The 27201-nt window shown below is 43.2% G+C and overlaps 1 protein-coding gene across 1 annotated transcript in view; it reads left to right on the top strand.

Annotated features, from left to right (window-relative positions):
* GRIN2D (glutamate ionotropic receptor NMDA type subunit 2D) overlaps positions 1-27201 on the top strand; it is a 312180-nt gene that overhangs the window by 131104 nt on the left and 153875 nt on the right. Inside the window, exon 6 of the mRNA XM_075839954.1 lies at positions 6511-6664. Within this exon, the coding sequence (XP_075696069.1) occupies positions 6511-6664 (154 nt within the window). The remainder of the gene's footprint in view (positions 1-6510; positions 6665-27201) is intronic.

Raw genomic sequence — 27201 nt, 5'->3', positions numbered from 1 at the left:
CCTCACTCCTCATGAATTCCGCATGGACCCTGCCAAGGTTCAGGCTGTGGCGGAATGGGTCCAACCTGCCTCCCTGAAGGCGCTACAGTGTTTTTTGGGATTCGCTAACTATTACAGGAGATTTATTGCCAACTTCTCGGTCGTCGCTAAGCCTCTTACGGACCTCACTCGCAAGGGTGCTGATGTCCTCCATTGGCCCCCTGAGGCCGTCCAGGCTTTTGAGACCCTCAAGAAGTGCTTTATCTCGGCCCCCGTGCTGGTTCAGCCCAACCAAAGGGAGCCATTTATTGTGGAGGTTGACGCGTCCGAGGTGGGAGTGGGTGCCGTCTTGTCCCAGGGTACCAGCTCCCTCACCCATCTCCGCCCCTGTGCTTACTTCTCTAGGAAGTTTTCGTCCACGGAGTGTAACTATGATATTGGCAACCGCGAACTTTTAGCCATTAAATGGGCTTTTGAAGAGTGGCGTCACTTCTTGGAGGGGGCCAGACACCAGGTAACGGTCCTTACTGACCACAAGAATCTGGTTTTCCTAGAATCTGCCCGGAGGCTTAATCCTAGACAAGCTCGTTGGGCACTATTCTTTACCAGATTTAATTTCTTGGTTACCTATAGGGCTGGGTCCAAAAATATTAAGGCTGATGCACTGTCACGTAGTTTCATGGCTAATCCTCCTTCTGAGAAGGATCCTGCTTGTATTTTACCCCCTGGTATAATTGTTTCTGCCACTGATTCTGACTTAGCCTCTGACATCGCGGCTGATCAAGGTTCAGCTCCCGGGAAGCTCCCTGGGGACAAACTGTTTGTCCGCCTGCAATACCGGCTAAGGGTGCTCAGGGAAAACCATGACTCCGCTCTATTTGGTCATCCTGGCATCTTGGGTACCAAACTCCTCATTACCAGAAACTATTGGTGGCCTGGGTTGCCTAAAGACGTTAGGGCTTACGTCGCCGCTTGTGAGGTCTGTGCTAGGTCCAAGACCCCTAGGTCCCGACCTGCGGGCTTACTACGTTCCTTGCCCATTCCCCAGAGACCTTGGACCCATATCTCCATGGATTTTATCACCGATTTGCCTCCATCTCAGGGCAAGTCGGTGGTGTGGGTGGTAGTAGACCGCTTCAGCAAGATGTGTCACTTTGTGCCCCTTAAGAAACTACCTAACGCCAAGACGTTAGCTTCTTTGTTTGTGAAACACATTTTGCGTCTCCATGGGGCCCCAGTCAATATCGTTTCGGACAGAGGGGTACAATTTGTTTCCTTATTTTGGAGAGCTTTTTGTAAAAAATTGGAGATTGATCTGTCCTTCTCCTCCGCCTTCCATCCCGAAACTAATGGCCAAACGGAAAGGACTAACCAATCCCTGGAACAATATTTAAGGTGTTTCATTTCTGACTGTCAATTTGATTGGGTCTCATTCCTTCCCCTCGCCGAATTTTCCCTGAATAACCGGGTCAGTAACTCGTCAGGGGTCTCCCCGTTTTTCTGTAATTTCGGGTTTAATCCTAGGTTCTCCTCCGTTTCCCCTGGTGGTTCCAATAATCCCGAGGTAGAGGACGTTCATCGGGAACTGTGCACTGTCTGGGCCCAGGTTCAGAAGAACCTAGAGGCGTCCCAGAGCGTACAAAAGATTCAGGCTGATTGTAGACGTTCTGCTAACCCCCGGTTTGTCGTCGGGGATCTTGTGTGGTTGTCGTCGAGGAACTTGCGCCTTAAGGTCCCGTCCAGGAAGTTTGCTCCCCGATTTATTGGACCTTATAAGGTCATTGAAGTCCTCAACCCTGTATCCTTCCGTCTGGAGCTGCCCCCATCCTTTCGTATACACGACGTCTTCCATGCCTCCCTCCTGAAACGCTGCTCCCCGTCCTGGTCCCCCTCGAGGAAACCTCCTGTTCTTGTTCTCACCCCTGAGGGGGTGGAATTCGAGGTGGCCAAGATTGTGGACAGTAGGATGATCCAGGGCTCCCTCCAGTACCTGGTCCATTGGAGAGGATACGGGCCGGAGGAGAGGACTTGGGTTCCTGCTCGAGATGTTCACGCTGGGGTATTGATCAGGAGGTTCCACCTTCTCTTCCCCACCAAACCGGGTCCTCTTAGTAAGGGTCCGGTGGCCCCTCATAAAGGGGGGAGTACTGTAAAGGATCTGCCAGGCACTATGTCTGGGTATACTCCCAGGATTAATCAGTCGACACCTGAGGCCAGACCTCTGAGACTGACACCTGCTCCCACCAATCAGGGTGGCAGGCTCAGGAGTGGGAGAGCCTATCGCGGCCTGGTCAGTCAGAGTTAGCTCCGCCCCCTGTCCATTTATACCTGCCGTTTTCTCTTCCTCCTTGCTTGTTATTCTCTTGGATTCCTGGCCCCGCTGCTGCCTTGCTCCAGCCTGCTTCTGCCGTGCTTCTGCCTTGCTTCAGTTCCGTTTATCCTGCGTTGCTCTGCCCCTGGCTTGCTTCTGCTCCGTGCTCCCGTTTGTATACTCCACTACTTCCTGATCCTGACTGGCTCTTTCCCGCTCCGTTTCCTCACGGCGTTCCGTGGGCTACTGTATTCCCTTGCGTGTTCCCTGTTTGTACCCCCTTGCACTTAGACAGCGTAGGGACCGCCGCCCAGTTGTACCCCGTCGCCTAGGGCGGGTCGTTGCAAGTAGGCAGGGACAGGGCGGTGGGTAGATTAGGGCTCACTTGTTCCCTTCACCTCCTTCCGCCATTACACATTTTTTTTACATTAATTGTACTTTTTTTTTTTAATCCCATAAAGGGATTTTTCATTTTGATTTTGATTTTTTAACTGTAATGTACTGGCATATATCTATATGCCAGTACATTAGCCTGTGTACTGATTGTACACAGGCAGTTGTTAGGGCATACCTCAGTAATGCCCTAACAACAGGAAATATGTTCAGACAGCCCAGGGGTCCTTCAATGGACCCTGGGCTGTCTGGCCATACAAGTTATGGGCTTTGATCGCGTCACAGGGATTTTCTGTGACGCGATCAATGGGCAGTCCCCCCTCCTCTTATTTACTTTGAACGCCGCGATCAGTTTGATCGCGGCATTCAAGGGGTTAACGGCGGAGGGAAGAGGTTTTTCTTCTCTCCGTCGTTAGAGTGGGGCTGCAGCTGTGTATTACAGCCGTTGCCCCACTCCTGATCGCGCGCGGACACGACTGTCACACAGGACGAGAATGCTCATCCTAATGCGCAAAGTACCCGCCGCTCAGGACGAGCATTCTCGTCCTGTGTCGGCAACTAGTTAATTCATTTTTAGATATATATCTATATATAGATATATAAATGTATATTGATAACTCATTACGATGTAAATATCTGATGTTGATTAATATAAAGTCTGAATTTGTGTTTTAAATATTGGATCGGTATGGGATATTAAGGTGTTAATAAGCTAGTCATACCCACCGCTTATACACTATAAAGCAATATTATGTATACTTTTATTATTATATATTTACATATTTGTATTGTAATAAATGCTACCCTTTCGACTGGGAGCAAACAGTTATAGTATATGGTGGCCTTTGGGTCCTGCCAGTGCCTCATGAGTCTGTAAGTAGATGACAGTCTGCAATTTAGCACAGCTATTCTGCCTATGGTGCAGAATAGGCTTATGTAAAACAGCGTGTCAAAAGTTTTTATCGGTAGGGATCCGGGTGTTGAAACCGCTTGAGACTGATCGATAAAACGAAGGGCTCATAGACTTCTATGAGCCTCTCTTCAGCTAACCTCGCTTCTCTGGGAAGACCTAAGGAGAGCTGAAGTTATACCATTACAGCTGAATGGGCACTGTGCTTAGGCTGAGCACCTCTGCCCATTCATATCGATGATTAGTGGGGGTCTTAGCACCGTGTCCCCCACCGATCAAAATTTCTGACATGTCACTATGAGACCTCAAAAGTTTTATGAAACCACAGTAACTCTTTAAAGGGTTTTTTTCCCACAATGAAAACCCCTGTGTAAATAGAAGCTCACCTGGTGATCAGCTGATCGGCGCAGGCTCTTCTTTTCTAGCCTCGGGCTCAGCGATTATTGCTGGAGAAAGCTGCTTCTGGCTAGTCATTTCCCCTGCAGTGGCCACTGAAGTATTACAGAGAGAGACCGTCCTCTATGATGTCCATATGCCCTAATAGGCCATATGGAAAGGGGTTGTCATCATAAGATAACCCCTTTAACCACTTAATGACTGCCAATACGCCTTTTCCCAGCGGCTGTAAAGGGTACTTATGCCAAAGCGCCGCCTTTTCATGGCGCTGTGACATAAACCCGGCACAAGTATCCTGTGCCGGCTAAAGTGGCTATCGGCGGTCTAAAGACAGTCGGGCACCTGCTCTAATGGGCGGGATCGATTTCAGCATCGATCTCACCCGTTTAACCCCTGAGATGCAGCGCTCAAAAGCTAGCGCCGCATACGAGTGGTTTTGGAGGGAGGGTGCTCCCTCTCTCACCCCATCGGCACCCTGCAATTGCAATCACAGGGTGCCAATGGCTTTGGCAGCCGGGAGCCTAACAAAGGCCCCCAGCTCTGCCTGTAGTGGATGCCTGCTAAGCCATGCCTGAGGCATGACCTAGCAGGAGCCTGCCAGTTTTACACTCAGAGGCAATAATACGCTGCAATACAGAAGTATTGCAGTGTATTATAAAGCGACCAGAAGATCGCATAGTGAAGTCCCCTAGTGGGACTAAAAATAAAGTTATCAAAAAGTTTAATAAAGTTCATAATAAATAAATAAAAATCCCAAATTAAAAAAATGAAAAACCCACTTTTTCCCTTATAAAATACTTTAACATGAAAAAACAAAAAAAAAGGAAAACATTACACATATTTGGTATTGCCGCGTCCTTAACGATCCCACCTACAAAGTTATTAAATTATTTAACCCGCACGGTGAATGCCGTAAAAAATAAAATAAAAAACAATGCCAGAATTGCTGTTTTCTGTTCATCCTGCCTTCAAATAAATTTGTCAAAAAGTGATCAAAAAGTCGCATGTACTCCAAAATGGTACTAATAAAAACTAGAAGTCATCCTGAAAAAAAATTGTTCTTAAAACATGGCGACACAAAAACAAATAATTTTGAAAAAAAAGTGTTTTTACTGTGTAAGGCCTCATGCACACGAACCTATTTTTTTCCTTACGTAAATACTGGCGTAAATACAGGTCCTTTGTCACACGTATTCGACCCGTATACTACCAGTATTTACGGACCCGTGCCCGTAAATACGGGTCCGCTGTCACCAGTATTCCACCCGTATTTACGGACCCGTTTTCTCTGCACTAATCAGCAGCACCTTCTCTCTGTCAGTGAAGGATAGAGAAAAGGGGCAGCACTTTCGGGCAGAGTTTCCGCAGCGGAACGCAGCGATTGTAAGTAAAAGAAGTTCATACATACTCCGGCCGTTGTCTTGGTGACGCGTCCCCCTATTGACAACCAGTCCAACCTCCCTGGATGACGTGGCAGTCCATGTGACTGCTGCAGCCTGTGATTGGCCTGTGATTGGCTGCAGCGGTCACATTGGCTGAAACGTTATCCCAGGAGGCCGGACTGGAGGAAGAAGCAGGGAGTTCTGGGTAAGTATTAACAGGTTTTTTAAGTAACTTTAGACATCTATATTGTGAGCGCCGTGCATGGTACTCACTGTCCAGGGAGCTGAAAGAGTTACTGCCGATCAGTGCAGCCCCTTCTCTCTGTCCCGCACTGATCGTTTAACTCTTTCAGCACCCTGGACAGTGATGTCGCCTAGCAACGCTCCCATAATTATGGGTTCACACACGTAGCCACCCGTAATTGCGGGAGCCACATAGACTTCTATGGGCCTGCCCGTGCCGTTATTACGGCCTGAAATAGGACATGTTCTATATTTTTCAACGGCCCGGGCACCTTCCCGTAAGCAAACGGGAAAATATCCGTGCCCAATAGAAGTCTATGGGCCCGTAATTATGGCCTGTAATTACGGCCGTTTTTACGTTCGTGTGCATGAGGCCTAAAAGTAGTAAAACATACAAAATCTATATATATTTGGTATCGCCACATTCGTAATGACCCACTGAATAAAGTTATGTTATTTATACTACACTGTAAACGGTGTAAATCTAAGACGCAAAAGAGAGTGGCGAAATTTAGTTTTTTTTTTCCATTACCCCCACAAAAAAGTTAATAAAAGCTAATCAATAAATTATATGTACCCCAAAATGGTGCTATTAAAAAAAAAAATTGTCCCTCAAGACCTTATACAGCTTCATCAATGCACAAATATAAAAGTTATAGCTCTTGGAATGTGACAATGGAAAAACTTAAAAAATATCTTGGTCATTAAAGTCTAAAATAGGTTGGTCATTAGGGGTTAAAGGGACTTATGAAAGTCAGCAATTTTTTTCATAAAATGATAAATGTACGTCTTGTAATAAACATTTAAAATGTAACATCAATAGATATATTGTTGTTGCATAGTTTTCTTCAGTCTCTGTATTAAGCATCTGTATTTTTGCTCTTTTATTGTGACAGGTGTTTTACCAACGTGCCGATATGGCCATCGGCTCTCTTACTATAAATGAGGAACGATCTGAAATTATTGACTTCTCGGTTCCCTTTGTGGAAACAGGAATCAGTGTAATGGTGTCCAGGAGCAACGGAACAGTCTCCCCTTCAGCATTCTTAGGTAATAACAACACATCATTTTTCTTTCCCCGATGTGAAGGTTACTGGTTTTCAAACAATATAAACTACATACAGTTCTACATTCTGTTTCAGCCTCAGACCTTGCATATTTCTTGTTTTATTTCATAGCTATGAACTGACAAAGTTTACTTAATATTTAGACCTGATGATCATAAATCCAGCTGAAAAATTAACATCATGGTTAGAAATGTACTTGGCAGGTAATAAAAATCCAATATACAGTCTCCACACATAGTAAAAACACTTTAAATGCCACTTGCATCATATTATTACCGTAGTTTAAAGGGAAGCTCCAACTTGTAGCCATTCTAAAGGGGTTGTCTGTGAGTAGAAGAAATGGTCTGATTTTCCAAGCTTGTCCATGGATAGTCTTGTATTTCAGCTAATTTCCATTCAACTAAATTCAAGTGAAGAAGGCTGATCTACATTACCAGACACAGCCTATGGACAAGAGAGACGCTGTTTTTTTTTTTTTTTAAAAAGCAGACCCTTTTTTTTACATTATCATTAATTCCCTGATTTCATGTTATTGAAATCTGTTACTATATAAGTGGGAGGTATTCAGCTATAACCCAATTATAATTATAGGTAAGTCAAACTCCAAACTGCTGCTCTTTAGGGTATGTTCACACGATAGCAGGCATTTACGGCTGAAATGACAGCCTGTTTAAAGAAGAAAACAGCTGCCTCGTTTCAGCCGTAAATGCTCCTCCTCGTAATATACGAGGCGTCTGTGACGCTCGTATATCTTGAGCTGCTCTTCATTGAGTTCAATGAAGAAGGGCTCAAATTACGTTGCAAAGAAGTGCCCTGCACTTCTTTGCCGAGGCAGTGAATTTACGCGTCGTCGTTTGACAGCAGTCAAACGACGACGCGTAAATTACAGGTCGTCTGCACAATACGTTGGCAAACCCATTCAAATGAATGGGCAGATGTTTGCCGACGTATTGTAGCCCTATTTTCAGACGTAAAACGAGGCATAGTACGCCTCGTTTACGTCTGAAAATAGGTCGTGTGAACCCAGCCTAAGGCATCTTTTACAGCAGCCTGTATTCTGTCAATTTGCTTACATGATTTATATTAACACATTACAGCAAAATGGCTGTTTTTGATGATTCAAGAAGTGATATTTGCCATAAAGGTTCCATTGTCAGTGTACAAATGTGCAATAAAAGGTGACACATATGTGACATATTTCATTGGTTATCCCATCTGAACATTTGAACTAGTAATCATAAAACATTAATAATATTTTACCAAAAATCTGTATATAGAAAGGGTTAAGATATTGGAAGCTGCGGTATTCAGTTAGTCTTTCGTTTTATTTAAGCATTTAGCTGCATATAGAAAGGTGAGATAAGGACGAGCATAACCCGGTCAGCAGCCGTCCTGTGTACATTTCCTCAGGGTTTTTATGAGTTTCTGGTTTTAATATGTTCTACTATCAAGCATTTTAAAGGTCATTCTGTGTGAGAGAAAACCAGCCATAGTGAGATGCCTCACCTAGCCATGTGGCCAGAGAGACGTCTGACAAGTTCTTAAACCCTAGCTTTGCTGGTGGCACCTTCGGACAGATATCTCTTTTCTATGACAAAAATGTGAGGATCGATTTCTAAGATGTTTTCAAATCTCATTATTGGCCAAACAGTGTCCTCCTACATTTTTGAGAGTAATCATTGGTTTAGATATAAAAGAGAGAGGAGCTGCAGAGGAAAAATTCTGCAACGGGATACTGACGGCAAACTATATAGAAATAATTTTCGTTAAAGATTACCTAATTAAAGAAGAACTCAAATTGTCACCCCAATGCTAGTTGTGGAAACATTCAATTTGTTATTTTATTACAATTTCAACTAACTTTCCAACTATAGATGTTAAATTTACCAGTCTATACTTGTCAGGGTATGTGCACACGTAGTGACCAAAAACGTCTGAAAATACGGAGCTGTTTTCAAGGGAAAACAGCCCCTGATTTTCAGACGTTTTTTGAACAACTCGCGATTTTCGCTGCGTTTTTCACGGCGTTTTCGCTGCGTTTTTTACGTCCGTTTTTGGAGCTGTTTTCATTGGAGTCTATGAGAAAACGGCTCCAAAAACGTCCAAAGAAGTGTCCTGCACTTCTTTGACGAGGCAGTCATTTTACGCGTCGTCGTTTGACAGCTGTCAAACGACGACGCGTAAATGACAGGTCGTCGGCACAGTACGTCGGCAAACCCATTCAAATGAATGGGCAGATGTTTGCCGACGTATTGGAGCCGTATTTTCAGGCGTAAATCGAGGCATAATACGCCTCGTTTACGCCTGAAAATAGGTCGTGTGAACCCAGCCTCAGGCTTTCTCCTTGAACCTATTTTAAATATAGATATACATTTGTTTGGAATACGAGGATGCAAACCATCATGGTTCAGTTATTTTTTTAAATCATTATTTTATTTAGTCAGGACAAGTTTTTACATAATGAAGTTATTAACAGTTTAGTCAACATCAATGATGGATTTAGTAGACTATAGGCCCTGAGCTGTTCCCCAAACTTGCCCACTTCCCTATATATATATATATATATATATATATATATATATATATATATATACTGTATATATATTATGCCTAAATTCAGCACCTTTTATATATTGAGCCTAACATACACAGATAAGCCATAACATTTAAACCATCTGCCTAATATTGTGTATAATGCAGCCCCAGTCGCAGCAAGCTGTGATACACTGTGTGTTTTGACACCTTTATATCATAGCCAGCATTTATTATTTTCAGCAATTTGTGCTACAGTAGCTTTTCTGTGGGATCGAAAAAGATGGGCTTCCTTGGACCACTCAGTAGGTACTAATGGTTTTCATGTTATGGCTGATCTGGGTATATTTTCATTAGGCTCACTACATAATCCGCTATTTGGCCTATTTGACAAGAACCTTCTACCAACCAATAGAAATAGCTCCAGCCAGGCCAGAGAGGGACAGACTGTCTGAACCTAACCCAGAGCTGAGGCGATGAGTACACAGTGACGCAGCTAGTACGGAGTGAAAGCTGAACTTGCCTCCCACATTGTCAGCAGATGTAGGAAAGGCGGCAAGTAGGGCATAATAATTAGGTAGGTGTCTGCGGTAAATCATGATAGGGGCCACGTGCCAACTTGAGAATCTTAAAGGGAATGTGTCGCTAGAAAATTATTATTTTTTTTTTAGTTAAACAGTTAGTATATAAATGATTAAACATTGTTCTAATTTTTTTAATTTTTTCACGAGTCAGGAAATATTATAAATTAGATTCTAATTTATAATATTTCCCTGTGCTGGTCACTAGAGGGAGCAATTCCCAAAATTGCAGCATTGGCCTGTGGTAAAGCAACCACATTGCTTTATGCTGCAAAATTTGAGAAGACACACTCGCTCTAGCGTCCTCAAACAATCCCCCCTCCTTTATCCTGGCTAGTGCCAGGAGAAAGGAGGGGATTGAATGTACAAACCTACTACACTGTGTGTCGCCATTTTTTGAGCGATCACACAGTGTAGTAGGCTTGCATACAGTGGTAATCACACAGTAAAATACGAACAAACACAGACATAACTTACCTGCTCCTGCTGCCGCCACTCCCTCCGGTCCGTCCGCTCCGTCTGCTCCCTCCGCTCCTAGTGCTTGCTTCAGAACATATGTCCGGAACCCGCGACCGGAAGTAGTCATCTTACTGTCCGGCCGCTTCCGGTCCACAAGAAAATGGCGCCGGATGTCGCTCGGCCGAAGACCTTCCATTTGGACTGTGTGGGAGCGGCGCATGCGCCATTCCCACACAGACGGCGTACGCCATAGTGAATGCGAACGGCTCCCGTTCGCATTCTCTATGGGGATGTATGTGCCGTATTCCATCTCTGTATGTGTCGTTAATCGAAACATACAGAAATGAAAGAAAAAATGGCAGCTCCCATAGAGAAGAAAAAGTTAGAAAATAAAAAAATGTAAAACACAAACACAGAAATAAATTTTTTTTTTTTTAAATAAAACACTAAAAGCAAATTGATATAAAAAAAATTTTTTTCGCAACACCCTTCCTTTAAGCGTGGCTGCAGATTGACTGGCCGCAGCACAGTAAATTATTTTACACAGAAAAACTTTTAAGTAGCAGATTAGATGATGAACACTTTAGGTGGCCATATGCCATGGGTGGCCGCCATACCGCCCATATTATAATAGGCTACTGGTCAACATATCCCCAGTAGTCTCCTCTTTTGTGAACTCGGATGAGAAAAATGGATTTAATAGCTCTGCCTTCTCACTGTCCCCTGTGACCAAATTGTCTTCAGCATCAGTGATGGGACCAACACTTTCATAATAAGCTGTTTTACTATTAATATACTTATAAGAATATTTTCTCCTCTACAATTTATTTATCATTTTCTAATTTAGCTAGATTAATTGCCTTCTTGCAGCTTTTATTGCAAACTTTTTAATTCATAAATGAACAGTTTGTACCTTTAATCTTATAAAGTTCTATATTTTATGAATGCTTTCTTATTCGGATTGATGTCACAAAGCTTCTGCACATAGCTATGGGACAGAGCTAGTCACATAGAACTAATGAGATTCAGCATTGTCACTGTTACTAGATTGCCCTGCAAATAAAGAAAAATAATTACACCAGAGGGGGTCTGAATGATCCTCCAACAAATTTTTACTAAGGAAAGTTTTCACCCTGTATTCCTATTCATGTCAATGGGGAGAGAACATTGATGTGTGGCCCACTCTTCCATCGCAAACAGGACTAAAACCATCCTGTTCTTGGAATCAGTGGTGGTTGAGACCTTCTCATATAATTTTGATGGAGGGTGGCAAATATTCATGCTTCCATTATTTCTCCCGGCTCCTGACCACTAAAGGATTGAAGCTGCATGTATAAGTGGGTAAAAAGCAGGGGGCATGGTTTGATCAGAATAATGGGGTATAAGAAATACTTTCAGTAATGATATGACACCATAATAGCAATAGGCAATGTTTGAGTTGTAGACATCATCCTACCCCATTATCTAGCGCCTAAAAATAATAGCGGACTTACCTACAATGTGAAATAAAACAATGTGGTTAGATATGAATAATGTGATTCAATATTTGGACAATTATAACACTAAAGTATAAGCTAGTGCAGACAGATGTCCCTATTATGAAAGTGAAGCATCCCCTTTGGGCAATTTTTGTCTTCTGTTTGGAGAATTAGAGGTATATTTTGTAATATTAATCTTCCAGTTTCTTTGGTCTTGGTGGCGTTTGTGGCTAGTTGCAAAAATCTTTTGGTTTATAGCTGTGGGTGATTTTTTTGGGGGGATTGTCAAAAAATGGATGCTCTAAATAATTGTAAGAATGTAACCTAATCTTAACCATTATTTTACAAAACAACAAGTGTCCTAAAGTATTAGACGAAAAGCAGCTTAAAGTTTGAACCGCATTTTACAACAATATGCTGGATGTTATGTACTATACAGATCATGTCAACTCAAAGCTCATAAACTAAGTACATCTGTGCATTGCAGGAAATGTAAAGGATTCATGAAACATTAGATGTACTCTGTTAAAGCTGCATACAATGTTTATATACCGTATGCACAGATGTATTATATGTCAACCATAAAGGGACAGTGTAGTGTCCATGGCCACGGACCGCCAGGATTGCTCACCCCCCGCCCGGCGGCGGCAGCCGTGGATCTGTGAGCGCTGGCCTGCATCTCATCCCCAGGAGACGCCAGTGCTCAGTAATGCTCCAGTCTGCTGTGTCCCGTAGGGTGCGAGCGCACACTCGTGCCCGGCCTTAAAGGGCCAGCCCGCGCATATGGGAATAATCATCAATTAGCCCATGATCACCCTGGAATATAAGAAGGGCCCTGCCCCTTTGCTCATTGCCTGAGCGTTATTAGTATTACCATGTCAGTCTTGAAAATAGTCCCTTAGTGTTATCCTGTTCCCATTGTTACTCGTGCCCTTCTACCCGTATCCTGTATCCCATGCTGTGTCCTTGTTCCTGAGCCTGTTAGTGTTTGGAGTTGTAACCTACTGCACCCATTATCATCCGCCACGTCTGGCGCAACCTACTGCACCTGTTGTCATCCGCCACGTCTGGTACAACCTACTGCACCCGTTGTCATCCGCCATGTCTGGTGCAACTACTGCACCTGCTGTCAACCGCCACGTCTGGCGCAACCTGTTGAACCTACTACCATCCATGCCAAAGCCCTTGCCAGAGCCCTTGCCACCATCTGGACTATTTCAAGTACCCTGGTGCTACGAACTCGTATAGACTTTTGCACAGACTGTGACTTGGTCAGCTGCCTCTCCGCTACAGCCACATACCCCTAGATCATGACAGTACGCTCAGGCTATGGACCCCGCTGACCTTGACGACACAAGCCATGCTGGCAGAGATGCAGGACCTTCAGTTACGGCAAGACCAACTCCTCCTGTCGGTGATCGCCATTGCACATCGGCTGGTTGCTCAAGCCACAGTTCTCATGGCTCCTGCTGTTCCCCCTGCTACACCTCCTGTCAGTACCAGTGCCAACGCCCTATGCTTCCTGCTGCTACCTCCTCGCTATGACAGAGACACGAGGTCTTGCAGGGGATTTCTGAATCGGTGCCAGATCCACTTCAGACTACATGCCAGGGCCTTCTACTCTGATGATGCTAGGTTCCCCTTCATAATCCCTTTCCTTACTGGCAAAGCCCTAGCATGGGAAAATCCTCTTTGGGAACATCAGGGATTGGAGACTTGTGACTTGCAGTGATTTTTACGGACTATTTGTTCGATATTTGAAGAACGGGAGAGATTCTTCTGCTGCTGCATCCCTGCTGACCCTACACCAGGGAGACCTCTCCATGGGGGAGTATGCCATTCAGTTTTGTACCCTGGCTGCTGAACTAACCTGGAACAATGAGGCCTTGGTGGCCACATTCTGGCAGGGACCTTCTGGGATTAAAGATGAGCATGCAATCTGCCACCTACCCTGGACGATCTCATCCTACTGGCCACCCGGGTTGACATGAGGATCCGGAAGCATTCCCAAGAGGTTCTCCGGGAGAGAGGAGAGGGAGGCTGAAATGCTGCCCCCACACCAGACTTATGACTGCCCGATTGAATTGGTCCCAAATGCTTCTCTTCCCCAGTCAAGAACAAATACCTGTTGCCACTTATAACCAAACTGTTTGACCATATATGAGGAGCCAGGATTTTTTCAAAACTAGACTTGCGTGGGACTTATAATTTGATCCGAATCCGTCAAGGTGACGAGTGGAAGACGGCGTTCAACACCCAAGATTGGCACGACAAATACCTGGTTATGTCCTGCGGACTGTGTAACGCTCCCGCGGTCTTCCAGGAATTCGGCAATGATATATTCCGAGATCTTCTCTATGTCTGTGTTGTAGTCTATCTCGATGATATTTTGATTTTCTCTCCAGATCCGACGACTCATCGGAGGCATGTTCGTCAAGTTCTACTGCGATTAAGGGAGAATTGCCTGTATGCCAAGTTGGAGAACTGCGTCTTCTAAAGAAATTATTTGACCTTCCTGGGCTACATCATCTCGGATCAAGGTCTCAAGATGGACCCTGAGAAGGTAAAATCCGTTCTGGAATGGCCACGTCCTCAAGGCCTGAGGTCCATACAGCGTTTTTGGGATTCACCAACTTCTACCGGCAGTTTATCCCAGACTTCTCATCACATCACTGACGGCTCCCATCTCTACCCTTAACAAGAAGGGTGTGAACTCCAAAGTGTGGACTCCAGAGGCAGAATCTGCATTTAATAGCCTCAAGAAAGCCTTTACTTCAGCCTCGATCCTCCATCATCCTGACGTGTCTCGGGCGTTCTCACTGGAGGTGGACGCTTCTTCTGTTGGTGCAGGCAGTAGTATGTGGCTATTACTCAAGACTTTTTTCCTCTGCAGAGCGCAACTACTCTATTGGGGATCTGGAGCTACTGGCCATCAAATTGGCTCTAGAGGAGTGGAGACATCTGCTAGAGGGCGCAGCTCACCCCATCCTGATATACACCGACCACAAGAACCTCACCTATCTGCAGTCGGCTCAACGACTAAACCCCCGTCACACCAGGTGGTCGCTGTTCTTCACCCATTTCCAATTTGTGCTTCACTACTGTCCCGCTGACAAGAATGTGAGGGCCGATGCCCTGTCCAGGTCATTTGAGACGAATGACACTGTGGAGTCCCATCAAATTATTATAGACCCACCCTGCATTGTCACTGCCAATCCTTTGCAGGTTAGAGACATCCCTCCGGGGAGGACTTTTGTTCGGTTGGCAGACAGGAGGAGAATTCTCCGCTGGGGACACAGCTCTAAACTGGCTGGCATGCTGGTGTTCGTAAGACCCAAGACCTGATTACTCATCATTTCTGGTGGCCCACGCTACCCAAAGATGTTGTGGACTTTGTCTCTTCCTGCACAGAGTGTGCTTTTAACAGGGTTGCTCATTCCAAGCCCGCCAGCCTGCTCCAACCTCTGCCTGTACCCAATGCTTCTGGCAGCACATTGCGATGGACTTTGTCACAGACCAGTCTTCCTTCTGCTCCTCGACCTGCAAATCTCTTTATCCAGCACATCTTCCATTTGCATGGCTTGCCCCTTCACATCGTGTCTGATTGGGGGTTCAGTTCACCTCAAGATTCTGGAGAGCCCTCTATAAACTCCTGGATGTGAAATTTGACTTTTCCTCAGCTTATCACCCCCAGTCCAATGGCCAAGTCGAGAGGATTAACCAGATCATGGAGAATTATCTCAGCCACTTCATCTCTATGCAGAATGATGACTGGGTACAGCTTCTTCCATGGGCTGAGTTCTCATACAACAATCACACAAGTGAGTCCACCACTTCCACACCATTCTACATTGTATACAGTCATACAGTCAACATCCTAGAGTCCCTCTTCCTGTGTCGGTTACATCTCAGGTACCCGCTGCTGACTCTGCATTTGGGGACTTTCTTCAAATCTGGTAACAGACCCGGTCCTCTATTTCACTAGCAGTGAAGCGAAAAGCGGATATAAAAATAAGAGAGCTGTCTCAGTATCTTCAAGGGTACCAAAGTCTGGCTGTCCTCAAAGAATATTTGTTTAAAGGTGCCATGGTACAAGTTTGTTCCCAAGTTCCTCGGACCTTTTGAGATACTACAACAGATCAACCCTATCTTCTATAAGATTCGGCTGCCTCCTACCCTCAGAATCCCCAACTTCTTTCATGTGTCCCTCCTGAAACCAGTGGTCCTGAACTGCTACCGTAAGACTCCAAGTCCCGCAGTTGCTCCCAGCGGTTCATCTAATGTGTCTGAGGTGAGGGAGATCCTGGACTGCAAAAGGGTAGGGGGAAGGGCTTTCTATTTGGTGGTCTGGAGAGGGTTTGGTCTTGAGGAGAGGCCCTGGGAGCCGGAGGAGAAGTTCATCTCTCGCTCTGGCCCCAAGAAGAGGGGGCGTAAGAGGGGGGATACTGTAGCATCCATGGCCGCAGACTGCCAGGATTACTCACCCCCCGACGGCCGCAGCCATGGATCTGTGAGCGCTGGCCCACATCTCCTCCCCAGGAGACGCTGGTGCTGACTTCCGCTCCAGTCCACTATGTCCCGTAGGGTGTGCGCGCACACTCGTGCCTGGCCTAAAGGGTCAGCGCTCGCACATGGGAATCATCACCAGTTAGCCACCATCTGGACTATTTCAGGTACCCTGGTGCTACGAAATCGTATAGACTTTTGCACAGACTGTGACTTGGTCAGCTGCCTCTCCGTTACGGCGGTGAAGCAGTCTAGTGGGTCAACCTACCCCTAGATCGTGACAGACAGCAGGTCTAAGTGAAGAAATGTATCAAGCCACTATCTGCAGCCAGGCTCTATGAAACAAGCAACTTCTAGCTTGTTTATAATGTAGAATATAGATCTTAAGAAAACTCCATCTATAAGCCTTTCCAAACAGTTATTGTCTTATCAAACCAAACACAGCCTTTCATAAAAATACTCTGAAACCATATATCCTCATATATTTTGGCAATAAATAGCACTGCACAGCATGCTGTTATATTTAGTCATATAGTATACCACTTTGTTATATGCCTTCCCATTACTTATGCAATACTGACCTTTATTTTAATCAAATCTATTTGGTAAAAGGCTTAATATCACCCTCCAGCACACAATAAGTACTCTATTATACATAAATATCTAGACAGCTTGTGGTTCAGTCCTAGAATTTAATACAAGCTATAGGAATATAAAATTAGGTGCTAAGTACTAGTATGATAGAAAATAACGTCACTCTGGATAAGCTGTTTGCTTTTGGGTTTGTATAATCTCAATGCAGTATACAGTGCAAAACCAAAGCTTATTAACAACTGTCACTGTGTGGATAGGTTCATACACATATGTATACACACATACCAAATTAACTAAATTGTTTTATTTGCCTATCTTATTCTTTAAATGTAATAAAGAGAAAATGCAATCCAAGAGTTCCATTTATATTGCTAAATATAATACTTGATGATTAATCATAATAAGGGACTTTAGCTGTATCCCCTAAATGCTCCCTTCTCTTAGCAGACATTACAAGTATCACTTTACAAAGTTCTGGACACAATGGTTATAATATTTTACAGCTATTTTTGGATGGGGTGTGGGTGCCTTTACTTATAACTGGTTTGTGTACAACTGTAAGACCAGCAAAAGTTGACGTAGGTGGTCTGGCACATAGGTGAGCTTGGGTGTGGTTGTCTGAAGCACAGAAAAGTTGATGAGGGGTGGTCTAACACATTGGATAGCCGATGAAGGAGTTGTCTGGTACACAAGAAAACTAAGAAAATAATGGCATAGCAAAGGACTACTAAGGATATAGCTATAGTGGGTAGATAGAAGAAAGAAGACCTGCATGCCATACAAATTATGTTATTAGAAATGCCTGAAGATTGACCAGAAGACACTTAAAAAGACATGTTAATAGGGCTCCCCACTTACCAGGTGCCACTTATAATACTGGTGTCTTCTTATGTGGCAGAGGGACCATTAGGCCCTCTGAGACAGTTGTTACCAGGGCCCAGGTGTAACTACTACCACTGTGCCTCCCATTAGCTACCCCCCAGTGTTTACTAACCTGTGGTAAAGGTGTAGACCTTGTCTTACAATAAATGCATGTGATAAAGTATTACCAGCCTAATTTTACATTGGACCTGTCTATTTAGATTTAGTACAGAACCATTATGTACTGGATTGAGCTCCACTAATTTATAAAAATTCAATGGACTTATATTCTAAAAATTGCCTTTCAAGATGATGAACATAAACAATTTGTGGACCCACTGAAAAGTCATAAACAGGACAAAAATTATTAGTTGATCATCTATGTAATGAATCTGTATCTGAAATTTTTAGTGGAGATGGTAGAATCAATTTGCCAGACTTGAGAACAAAGACATTTTTGTAAGTTCATCTCTAGTCTTTGTCAAGCTATTCTGTGCAGGTAGATCATTAAAGGGGCTTTTCCCACCAAAGACACTTACTGGTGTGTCCTTCCTTTACTCTCCTTCTATCTCAATATATCCTGAAATGTGTGGAGCAAGATGACCAGTTTTTTAAAAAAAAAAAACACATGATTTTGTGCTACTCTGTCACAAGTTGTCTATGCGATGTATATATGTCTATGTTAAACAAGTTTGTCAAGAAGCACAATATGTACAAGTGCACACCCAATATAGTAAAGAGTCAAATTTTTATTATTTCAATACAAAAAAAGAAAAACATCTAAAACCAGACAAGGAAGCAGTCCATGTGCAATACGTGTCTATGTGTTACACCCCCAGTGGTTATGATGTGACTTGCAGCCTGTTACGGGTTCTGCTGGTATATCATGATATTGTGTTTAATGTTTTTTGTGAGAAATTGAAGTCCTTAACCAAATTCAAGAAAAGGGGTGGACACATTTGTATAGCAAATCCCTGACCACCATCTGCAAGTTGAAGTGGCCGCAGGCCACCATATTCAGGTGGAGATTGAATGGAGTCTAGCTTGGCTGCTTCTATAACTCTCTTGGACCTAAATGGAAAGAGCCTCGTACATGCACGCCCATCTTTCCACTAGCTGTTTTATGTGGCAGATCAGGGGTCAAGGTTTCTCCTGATATGTGGGCATCAAAGAGGTGGGAGCCGCAACAATCAGACATTTATGGATATTTTATGGATGTATTTGGTGGGAATACCCTTTAATTCAAAATTATTAAGTTCCTAGCTAAAAAGCTATACTCAGGTTCCTGAATGACTCTATTGACAATTGATAAGAAAACGAAAAAGTGGCTTTATTTTTTATTTTATTTTTATTAGGCAATATCCTGTTCTTGTTTTTGCAGTGCAGAGGTAAAGTCTATATTGTATCTGCTGAGTGTCTGCTAGAAGCTTTTTACTATAGTTTGATTTTCTGTGTTTGATTTTACACTGAGAAATCCTATTTGCAGTTTCTGCAGAGCTGTCAGATAAAAAGGACGGGCAGGTAGCACATTGATAATAACCTGAGAATAAATGTGGGGTGTTCAAACTTTAACCTTAATTATTGTAATTCATGATTGAAAGGTGTATAACATAAAGAAAATAAAACACTAGCATAAAGGAATAAAATGTTTGTCATTGAGGAAGGCATTAGTCATAATTAAAAAATATTTGAATAAACAACTGGCAACTGCTTGGTTTTAAAATTAAATGTCCTGTCAGGATTTCTTTTAGAAAAAGTCACTTTTCAGAAATTACTTGTAATATCCCTGCAAATAGTATGTAACAGGGCATCAGAGATCATGTAGGGTTTTCTCAAGTTACCTGCGCACATACACATGTATTTATATATGGACAAAAGTATTGGGATTCCTACACATTACACCTACACCTATGGCATCCCATTCTAAATCCATGGGCAGTAATATGGAGTTAGTCCCCCTTTGCAGCTTAAAGAGGCTCTGTCACCACATTATAAGTGCCCTATCTCCAACATAAGGAGATCGGCGCTATAATGTAGGTGACAGTAATGCTTTTTATTTTAAAAAAAAAAACGATCTATTTTTACCACTTTATTAGCGATTTTAGATTTATGCTAATGAGTTGCTTAATGCCCAAGTGGGCGTATTTTTACTTTAGACCAAGTGGGCGTTGTACAGGGGAGTGTATCACGCTGACCAATCAGCATCATGCACTCCTCTCCATTCATTTACTCAGCACATAGGGATCCTGCTAGATCCTTATGTGCTGTCTTATACTAACACATTAACAATACTGAAGTGTTTAGACAGTGAATAGACATTCCACTGGATGTCTATTCACAATCTCTGCACTTCGTTACTGTTTCTGTGGTAGTTACAGCAGAGGAAGGGTAGTCTCGCAATATTACGTGGTAAATGACAGGTTACAACGAGATCATGCTTCCTCGGCTGTAACTACCATAGAAACAGTAACGAAGTGCAGAGATTGTGAATAGACATCCCGTGGAATGTCTATTCACTATCTAAACACTTCAGTATTGTTAATGTGTTAGTATAAGACAGCACATAAGGATCTAGCAGGATCCCTATGCGCTGAGTAAATGAATGGAGAGGAGTGCATGATGCTGATTGGTCAGCGTCATACACTCCCCTGTACAACGCCCACCTGGTCTAAAGTAAAAATACGCCCACTTGGGCATTAAGCAACTCATTAGCATAAATCTAAAATCGCTAATAAAGTGGTAAAAATAGATCGTTTTATTAAATAAAAAGCATTACTGTCACCTACATTATAGCGCCGATCTCCTTATGTAGGAGATAGGGCACTTATAATGTGGTGACAGAGCCTCTTTAAACAGCTTCCACTCTTCTGGGAAGACTTTCTACAAGATTTTGGAGTGTGTCTGTGGGAATTGTTGAATATTTATCCAGAACAGCATTTGTGAGGTCAGAGACTGATATTGGACGAGAGGACCTGGTTCTCAATCTCCGTTCTAGTTTATCCCAAAGTTGTATGATGGGATAGAGGTCAGGGTTCTGTGCGGCCAGTCAAGTTCTTCCACAACAAACTCACCCCAACCATGTCTTTATGGATCTTGCTTTGTGCACTGGGGCACAGTCATGCTGGAAAAGAAAAGGGCCTTCCTCAAGCTGTTCCCAAAAAGTTGGAAGCTACAATTGTCCAAAATGTCTTTTTATGCTGAAGCATCAAGATTTTCCTTCACTAGAACTCAGGGGCCTAGACGAACCCCTGAAAAACAACCCCATAGCATTATCCCTCCTCCACCAAACTTTACAGTTGACACAATGCAGTCAGGTAGGTAACGTTTTCCTGGTGTTCACCAAACCCAGACTCGTCCATCAGACTGCCAGATAGATTAGTGGGATTCGTCACTCCACAGAACACGTTTCCACTGCTCCAGAGTCCAGTGGTGGCGTGCTTTACACTACTCCTTCTGCCACGTAGCATTGTGCTTGGTGATGTAAGGCTTACATACAACTGATCGGCCATGGAAACCCATGCCATGAAGTTTCCGACCCAGTATTTGTAATGATGATAATGCCAGAGGAGGTTTGGAGCTCTGCAGTTATTGAGTCAGCAGAGCGTTGGTGATTTTTATGCATTATGCGCCTCAGCACTTGGCAATCCCGCCACGTCCTGTGTCTTCTGCCACGCCCGGAGGAGTCCGCCACATTTGGTGAAACTTGCGGCTCCTGTGTCATCCGCCACATTTGGCGCCATCTGCTGCACCCATCCACATCTGTGCCAGAGCTGCGGCCACCATCTGGACTATTCAGGTACCCTTGTGCGGGACATTGTATTTCTGGGGTATCCTGTTGTTTGGCCAGCTGCCTCCCCGCTGCGGCGGTACGGCCTAGTGGGTCCACTAACCCGCTCCGTGACAGTTAGATAGATAGATAGATAGATAGATAGATAGATAGATAGATAGATAGATAGATAGAGCATGCTGTGTTTCTAATAACTGCAGTATGTATGTATGTATGTATGTATGTATGTATGGAGGCTGTACAGAGGTACTCTGCATGCCACTATATGATGCTCCATATGATGCGTAGTATGGAGTTACTCTCCTCATAAAAGCAATGCTTCTGGGGGAGAATACCTCCATGCTATATCATCAGATGGAGCATGCCATAATCCATACGTCTCTGAAATTGATGGTATATGGTGGTAAAGTAGTGCCCCAGAGAAGTTTCAGAAGTTAGACGAAGCAGTAATACTTCCACACTTTTTTTTCAGCATTTTAAAACTCTGGTAAAAAAGTTTCATGCATTTTTTTAATGGCATCTTTCATGCCTATTTTGAAGTCCTACAGAGAAGCCTATAGAAAAAAATGCTCAAAAAAAGGCCATACCTAAAGCATGCTACGTTTTGACATATATGCCACTAACCCCAAAAACGCCTAAAACTGTACCAGTTGAACGAAGGCCCAGAGTGGACTGCATTCTTGTTGCCTGTAAAGAGATCTCCCACCACGGGACATCTTGATACCTAACAACTTGCAATATGCATTTCCATGCAGGTAATAGGCTGTTTTAGTTATACTGTAGAAAGTGCAATAAAAGATAAAAATATAATTAACTAAAACAGCCACTATAACCTAATAGCTCATTAAATGTCCTTAGGAATATGCAGATGATATGCATTCCTCTAGTACCTGATCTGCAGCATGTGTCTCAGCCTTTTAATTGCAGCATATGATTGTTTGTCTTCCTAGGAAAATAGTGGCGTAAAAATATAGCTATGCAAACATTTCAGAGCTAGTTATTGATGTAAAATGTGCTATTTTGACATACACACTTCCAACATAAGGCATCATGCACACGACTGTTGTTGCCGTTTTGCAGAACGCAAAACACGGATCTTAGTGGCTTCAGTCTGCTGTCCATTTGTTTGCGGACCCATACACTAGAATAGTTGAGACGGACCGCAAATATGAACAAGAGTAGTACCTGTTTCATAATTTGCGGAACAGTACACGGATCTGTAAGAAAACTAATCTGAGCATGGCCCCATAGAAATGAATGGTGTAGTATGCTACCCGCAAAAAAAAAAGGCTAGGACACTGAAGAAAACAATGGTTGTGTACATGAGCCCTAAAACTTATATTGGTAGGATCTGGAGAAAATGTAGGTCATATGGATGCTAGCGAATCTCACTACCTGTTCACTCTTCAGGAAAAAGAGCACTTGCCATTTTGACCCTCTGAGTGGCACTAGTGGTGTCTGGCAGCACCCATGGGTATGTTCACACATGTCAGCGTTATAGAAATTTCTGCGACTGGAAACCTGTTCCGTACATCTGAATGAGGACATTTCTGCAGCATTTGCATGGATTTCTGCAGACTCCTCGTTAGAATAAGATGTTCCAGCGACCTGAAGAATAATTTATTTTAACATTATTTGCTTCTTCCTCCATATCATTTTTTTTTCAGAATATGACATCATGCACGTTAATCTTTTATTTTCCATTTTTTATATATATATATATATATATATATATATATATATATATATATATATATATATATATATACACAATCTATTAATATTTAAGAAGCCATGAATAAAACAGTTGAAAAATAATAACAATCAGGTGTCCAAGGTCAAATATGCTAATATGTTGACCGGCTACCAGAATGAATCCAGAGTTCCTTCCTATTGAGGCTGCAACCTAAGTGGGGGAACACACTAGGAGTATACACTGCAGATTATCCTAAACAGATTTGGTAGCGGATAATCCGCAGCATAGTACAATAGCAGCACTGTGGATGAAATCTCAACAAATCTCATCCACACATAGTGGAAAAAATCCACAGAGAAACCGCTCATAAATTCACCTGCGGTGTGTTTTTTAATCCGGAGCATGTAAATTGATGCTGCGAAATCGCTGCGTTTGGGCATGACCAGATTCTGCAGATTCTGTTGCGGCTCTGCCTAAAATGGGCATTAAATTGATGCGGACTAGCCGTTGCGTATTGAGGTGAAAGTACTTTCCTTCTTTCTATCAGTGCAGGATAGAGAAAAGGGACAGCCCTTTCCCTAGTAAAAGTAAAATAAATTCATACTTACCCGGCCGTTGCCTTGGTGACGCGTCCCTCTCTTGACATCCAGCCCGACCTCCCTGGATGACGCGGCAGTCCATGTGACCGCTGCAGCCTGTCATTTGCTGCAGCCATCACTTGGACTGAAACGTCATCCCGGGAGGCCGGACTGGAGGAAGAAGCAGGGAGTTCTCGGTAAGTATGAACTTCTATTTTTTTTACAGGTTGATGTATATTGTGATCGGAAGTCACTGCCCAGGGTGCTGAAACAGTTACTGCCGATCGCTTAACTCTTTCAGCATCCTGGACAGTGACTATTTACTGGCATCGCCTAGCAACGCTCCCGTAATTACGGGTGCACACACGTAGTCACCCATAATTACGGGAGCCCCATAGACGTCTATGGGCCTGCCCGTGCCGTCATAATGGCCCGTGATTACGGGCGTTTTTACGTTAGTGTGCATGGGGCTTCAGTCTGGCTGTAGACCTAGAAATACATAGGTCCAGCCAGAATGAAGAAATGTCATGTTCGTAAAACCAATATGCTCCGCAGCACACATAACATCTGCGGACTTCATTGCAGAATTTTGACTGTCCATTGAAGTCAATGGAGAAATTCCGCAATGAGTCTGCAACAAGTCCGCTACACGTCCGCAACAACCAGTGTATGCTGTGGACACCAAATTCCGTACCGCAGCCTATGGTTCGCAGCAGAGTTTTCCGCAACATGTAAACGAACCTCACTAAAAAGCTGAGGAAAGCAATGAAGAAACGTGTACGCTACGGATTTCCGCAGCGGACTGTCCGCAGCGGAATTCCAGAGCAATTCCGCCATGCCCTTTCTGTTGAGCCATGTGTTGCGACTTTTGCAGCAGAAACTCTGCTATTCCGCAGAAAAAATTGCAAATGAGAAAACAAATAAATCTATTATTTATTTAAAATGAATAAAAAAAGCACCCCTGGCCGTAGCCGTAGCAATGTGATACTCTGTTCTGAGTGCAGCCCAGTCTCCTGGGATGACGTTTCATCCCATGTGACTGCTGCAGCCAATCAAAGGACTACAGCGTCAGGAGGCCGGGCTGCGTTCAGAACAGAGTGATGCGTCGCCATGACTATGGCTGGAGATAAGTATAAACCTTTATTTTTTTATTTCCGCAGCGGTCATGCAACCAAAAAAATGCATATGGATATGCTGGGAATCAGATTTAGTCGATGTACTAAGTGCCCATTACAGTGATGCACAGGAGCTAATGGTATAGATTAAAGTGCCGGATGTCTTTCATTATATGCCTCAGTTAAATTACAGTTTTAGTCTATATCAGATTCAGAAACTAAAATAATTGAATGAGAAAATGGGAAGGCCCTGAAATCACATGCACAATGAAAAGCAAATTGTGGACATATGGCAGAATTTTGCGACATCAGCATTCTATGATCTGCCTATATCAATCTCTATTACTGAAAATTAATGTCGTTTTACCAAACGTCAGCCTAAGGCCATGTTCAGACGTGGCGGAATTTTTCCGCTGCAAATGTTGGTGCAGGTTTGGGGCAATTACGCAACGAATCTGCACCAACATTTGCATATTTGACAGGTAATTCAGACGTTGCAGAAAACACAGCGGACTTGCCACAGATTTCAGTTTTTGCATTGCAAAGGCTGAAATCCGCAGTGAAATTCCGCTTCTTCTACGCAATGTAATGAGCATGCTGCGGAGGGAAAATTCTGCACCGCAGCCTGATTTCCGCGCAGTTATTTTCTGCAACGTCTGAACTAACTTTCCTAAAAATGTATAGAAACAAATGTAAAAAACGGCTGCTGCAGAATTCCAATGCATGCTGTCCGCAGCGGGATTCAACAGCAATTCCACCACGTCTGAATGTGCCCTAAGCTTTACCAAAGGTTAGGCTTTATTGATACTTTGCATTGCTTTTAAGTAAAAACTACAAAAAAGAGGAGAAATATAAAGCTTTTAATTATACTTCTCCCTTTAGGCTGGATTCACACACAGCGTTTTACTGGGTTTATGTGCAATTTTCTTAGCATTTTTAGAGGTGTTTTCTGTGGCATTTTTCTTATAGGACTTCTCTAAAGAAAAAATATGACATACAAAATAACACCAAATGAAAAACACCACCAAAAACTCTACTACAAACGCATTAAAAAGCATACAGTTAAAATTGCCAGAAAAAATTTGTGTGTGAAGGGGACCTTATGGCAAAAAAAAAAAAAGCATGCAAAACTGCACTGTGTGAATACAGTGATTAAGCAATATCTATTTTTAAATCAAAGATAATCTCATTTCTCTATTTTTTTTTTCAATTACCCTGTGTCACATGAATTCCAAAGCACATAGCATAAACATGTACTGACCTATGAAATGTATGTGGTTATTATATAATTATCTAACATACAAATACAATAGTTTTAAACAGTGTCTCAAATAAAGATTAATTCTATATAAAAGTGGTCATTTAGGGCACATTCAGACGTGGCGGAATTGCTGTGGAATTCCGCTGCGGACAGTCCGCAGTGGAAATCCTTTGCAGACAGTTTGTCCATTGGTTTCCACACGTTTTTAGTTATCTTCGTGCAGACGTTGCCGAAAACTCCGCTGCGTACCATAGGCTGCGGTGCGGAATTTTCCCTCCGCAGCATGCACTGTCTGTTGCGGAGAAGAAGCGGAATTTCACTGCGTATTTCAGCCTTTGCAATGCAAAAACTGAAATCTGTGGCAAGTCCGCTGTGTTTTCTGCAACGTCTGAATTAACTGTTAAATATGCAAATGTTGGTGCAGATTCGTTGCGTAATTGCCCCAAATCTGCACCAACATCTGCAGCGGAAAAACTCTGCCACGTCTGAACGTGCCCTAAAGATCATAGGAGTCTATGCAGCCAAATTGCAAACACGTGGAATCCCCTATAGGGTGCATGCAGATGTGCATTTTACAGCTACAAGTAGGAGCCATATATTTAGCACTAGAAAAGGATCTAATCATTGGAAAACATTCTCCAGGCCTTTTTTGCACTTAGGGTCCATTCACATAGTGCGGTCAAATTGTGGTTTATTGCTGCGATAATGGCGAAACCGTGGCTATATGTTGGAGTTTTTGTAAAATCTCAGTAGATTTGGGATAATCACGATTTGATCACTCTGTGTGAATGGACCCTAAGGCCAGGATCACACACACAATTTTTATGTTGTTTTTGTGGAAGTTTTTGGCAAATTTTTTGGAGCCAAAACCAGAAATGGTTCCAAAAAGAAAGGAAAGATATAAAGAAAAGACTGATGCATATCCTTTTGTGTCCACATCTGTGTTTGGCTAAGAAAACTGAGCCAAAAAACTGCCACATAAACTGCATCAAAACTGTGTGTCTGATCCTGGCCTAAGGCAGAAATCACTCATGCAGTTTTCAATGCAATTTTGAATGCAGGTTTTTGAGCG

This window comes from Rhinoderma darwinii, chromosome 10 (assembly GCF_050947455.1).
Source record: "Rhinoderma darwinii isolate aRhiDar2 chromosome 10, aRhiDar2.hap1, whole genome shotgun sequence".
NCBI lineage: Eukaryota > Metazoa > Chordata > Amphibia > Anura > Rhinodermatidae > Rhinoderma > Rhinoderma darwinii.
The sequence above is the reverse complement of the archived record's forward strand: the minus strand, read 5'-3'. Positions and strand labels throughout refer to the sequence as shown.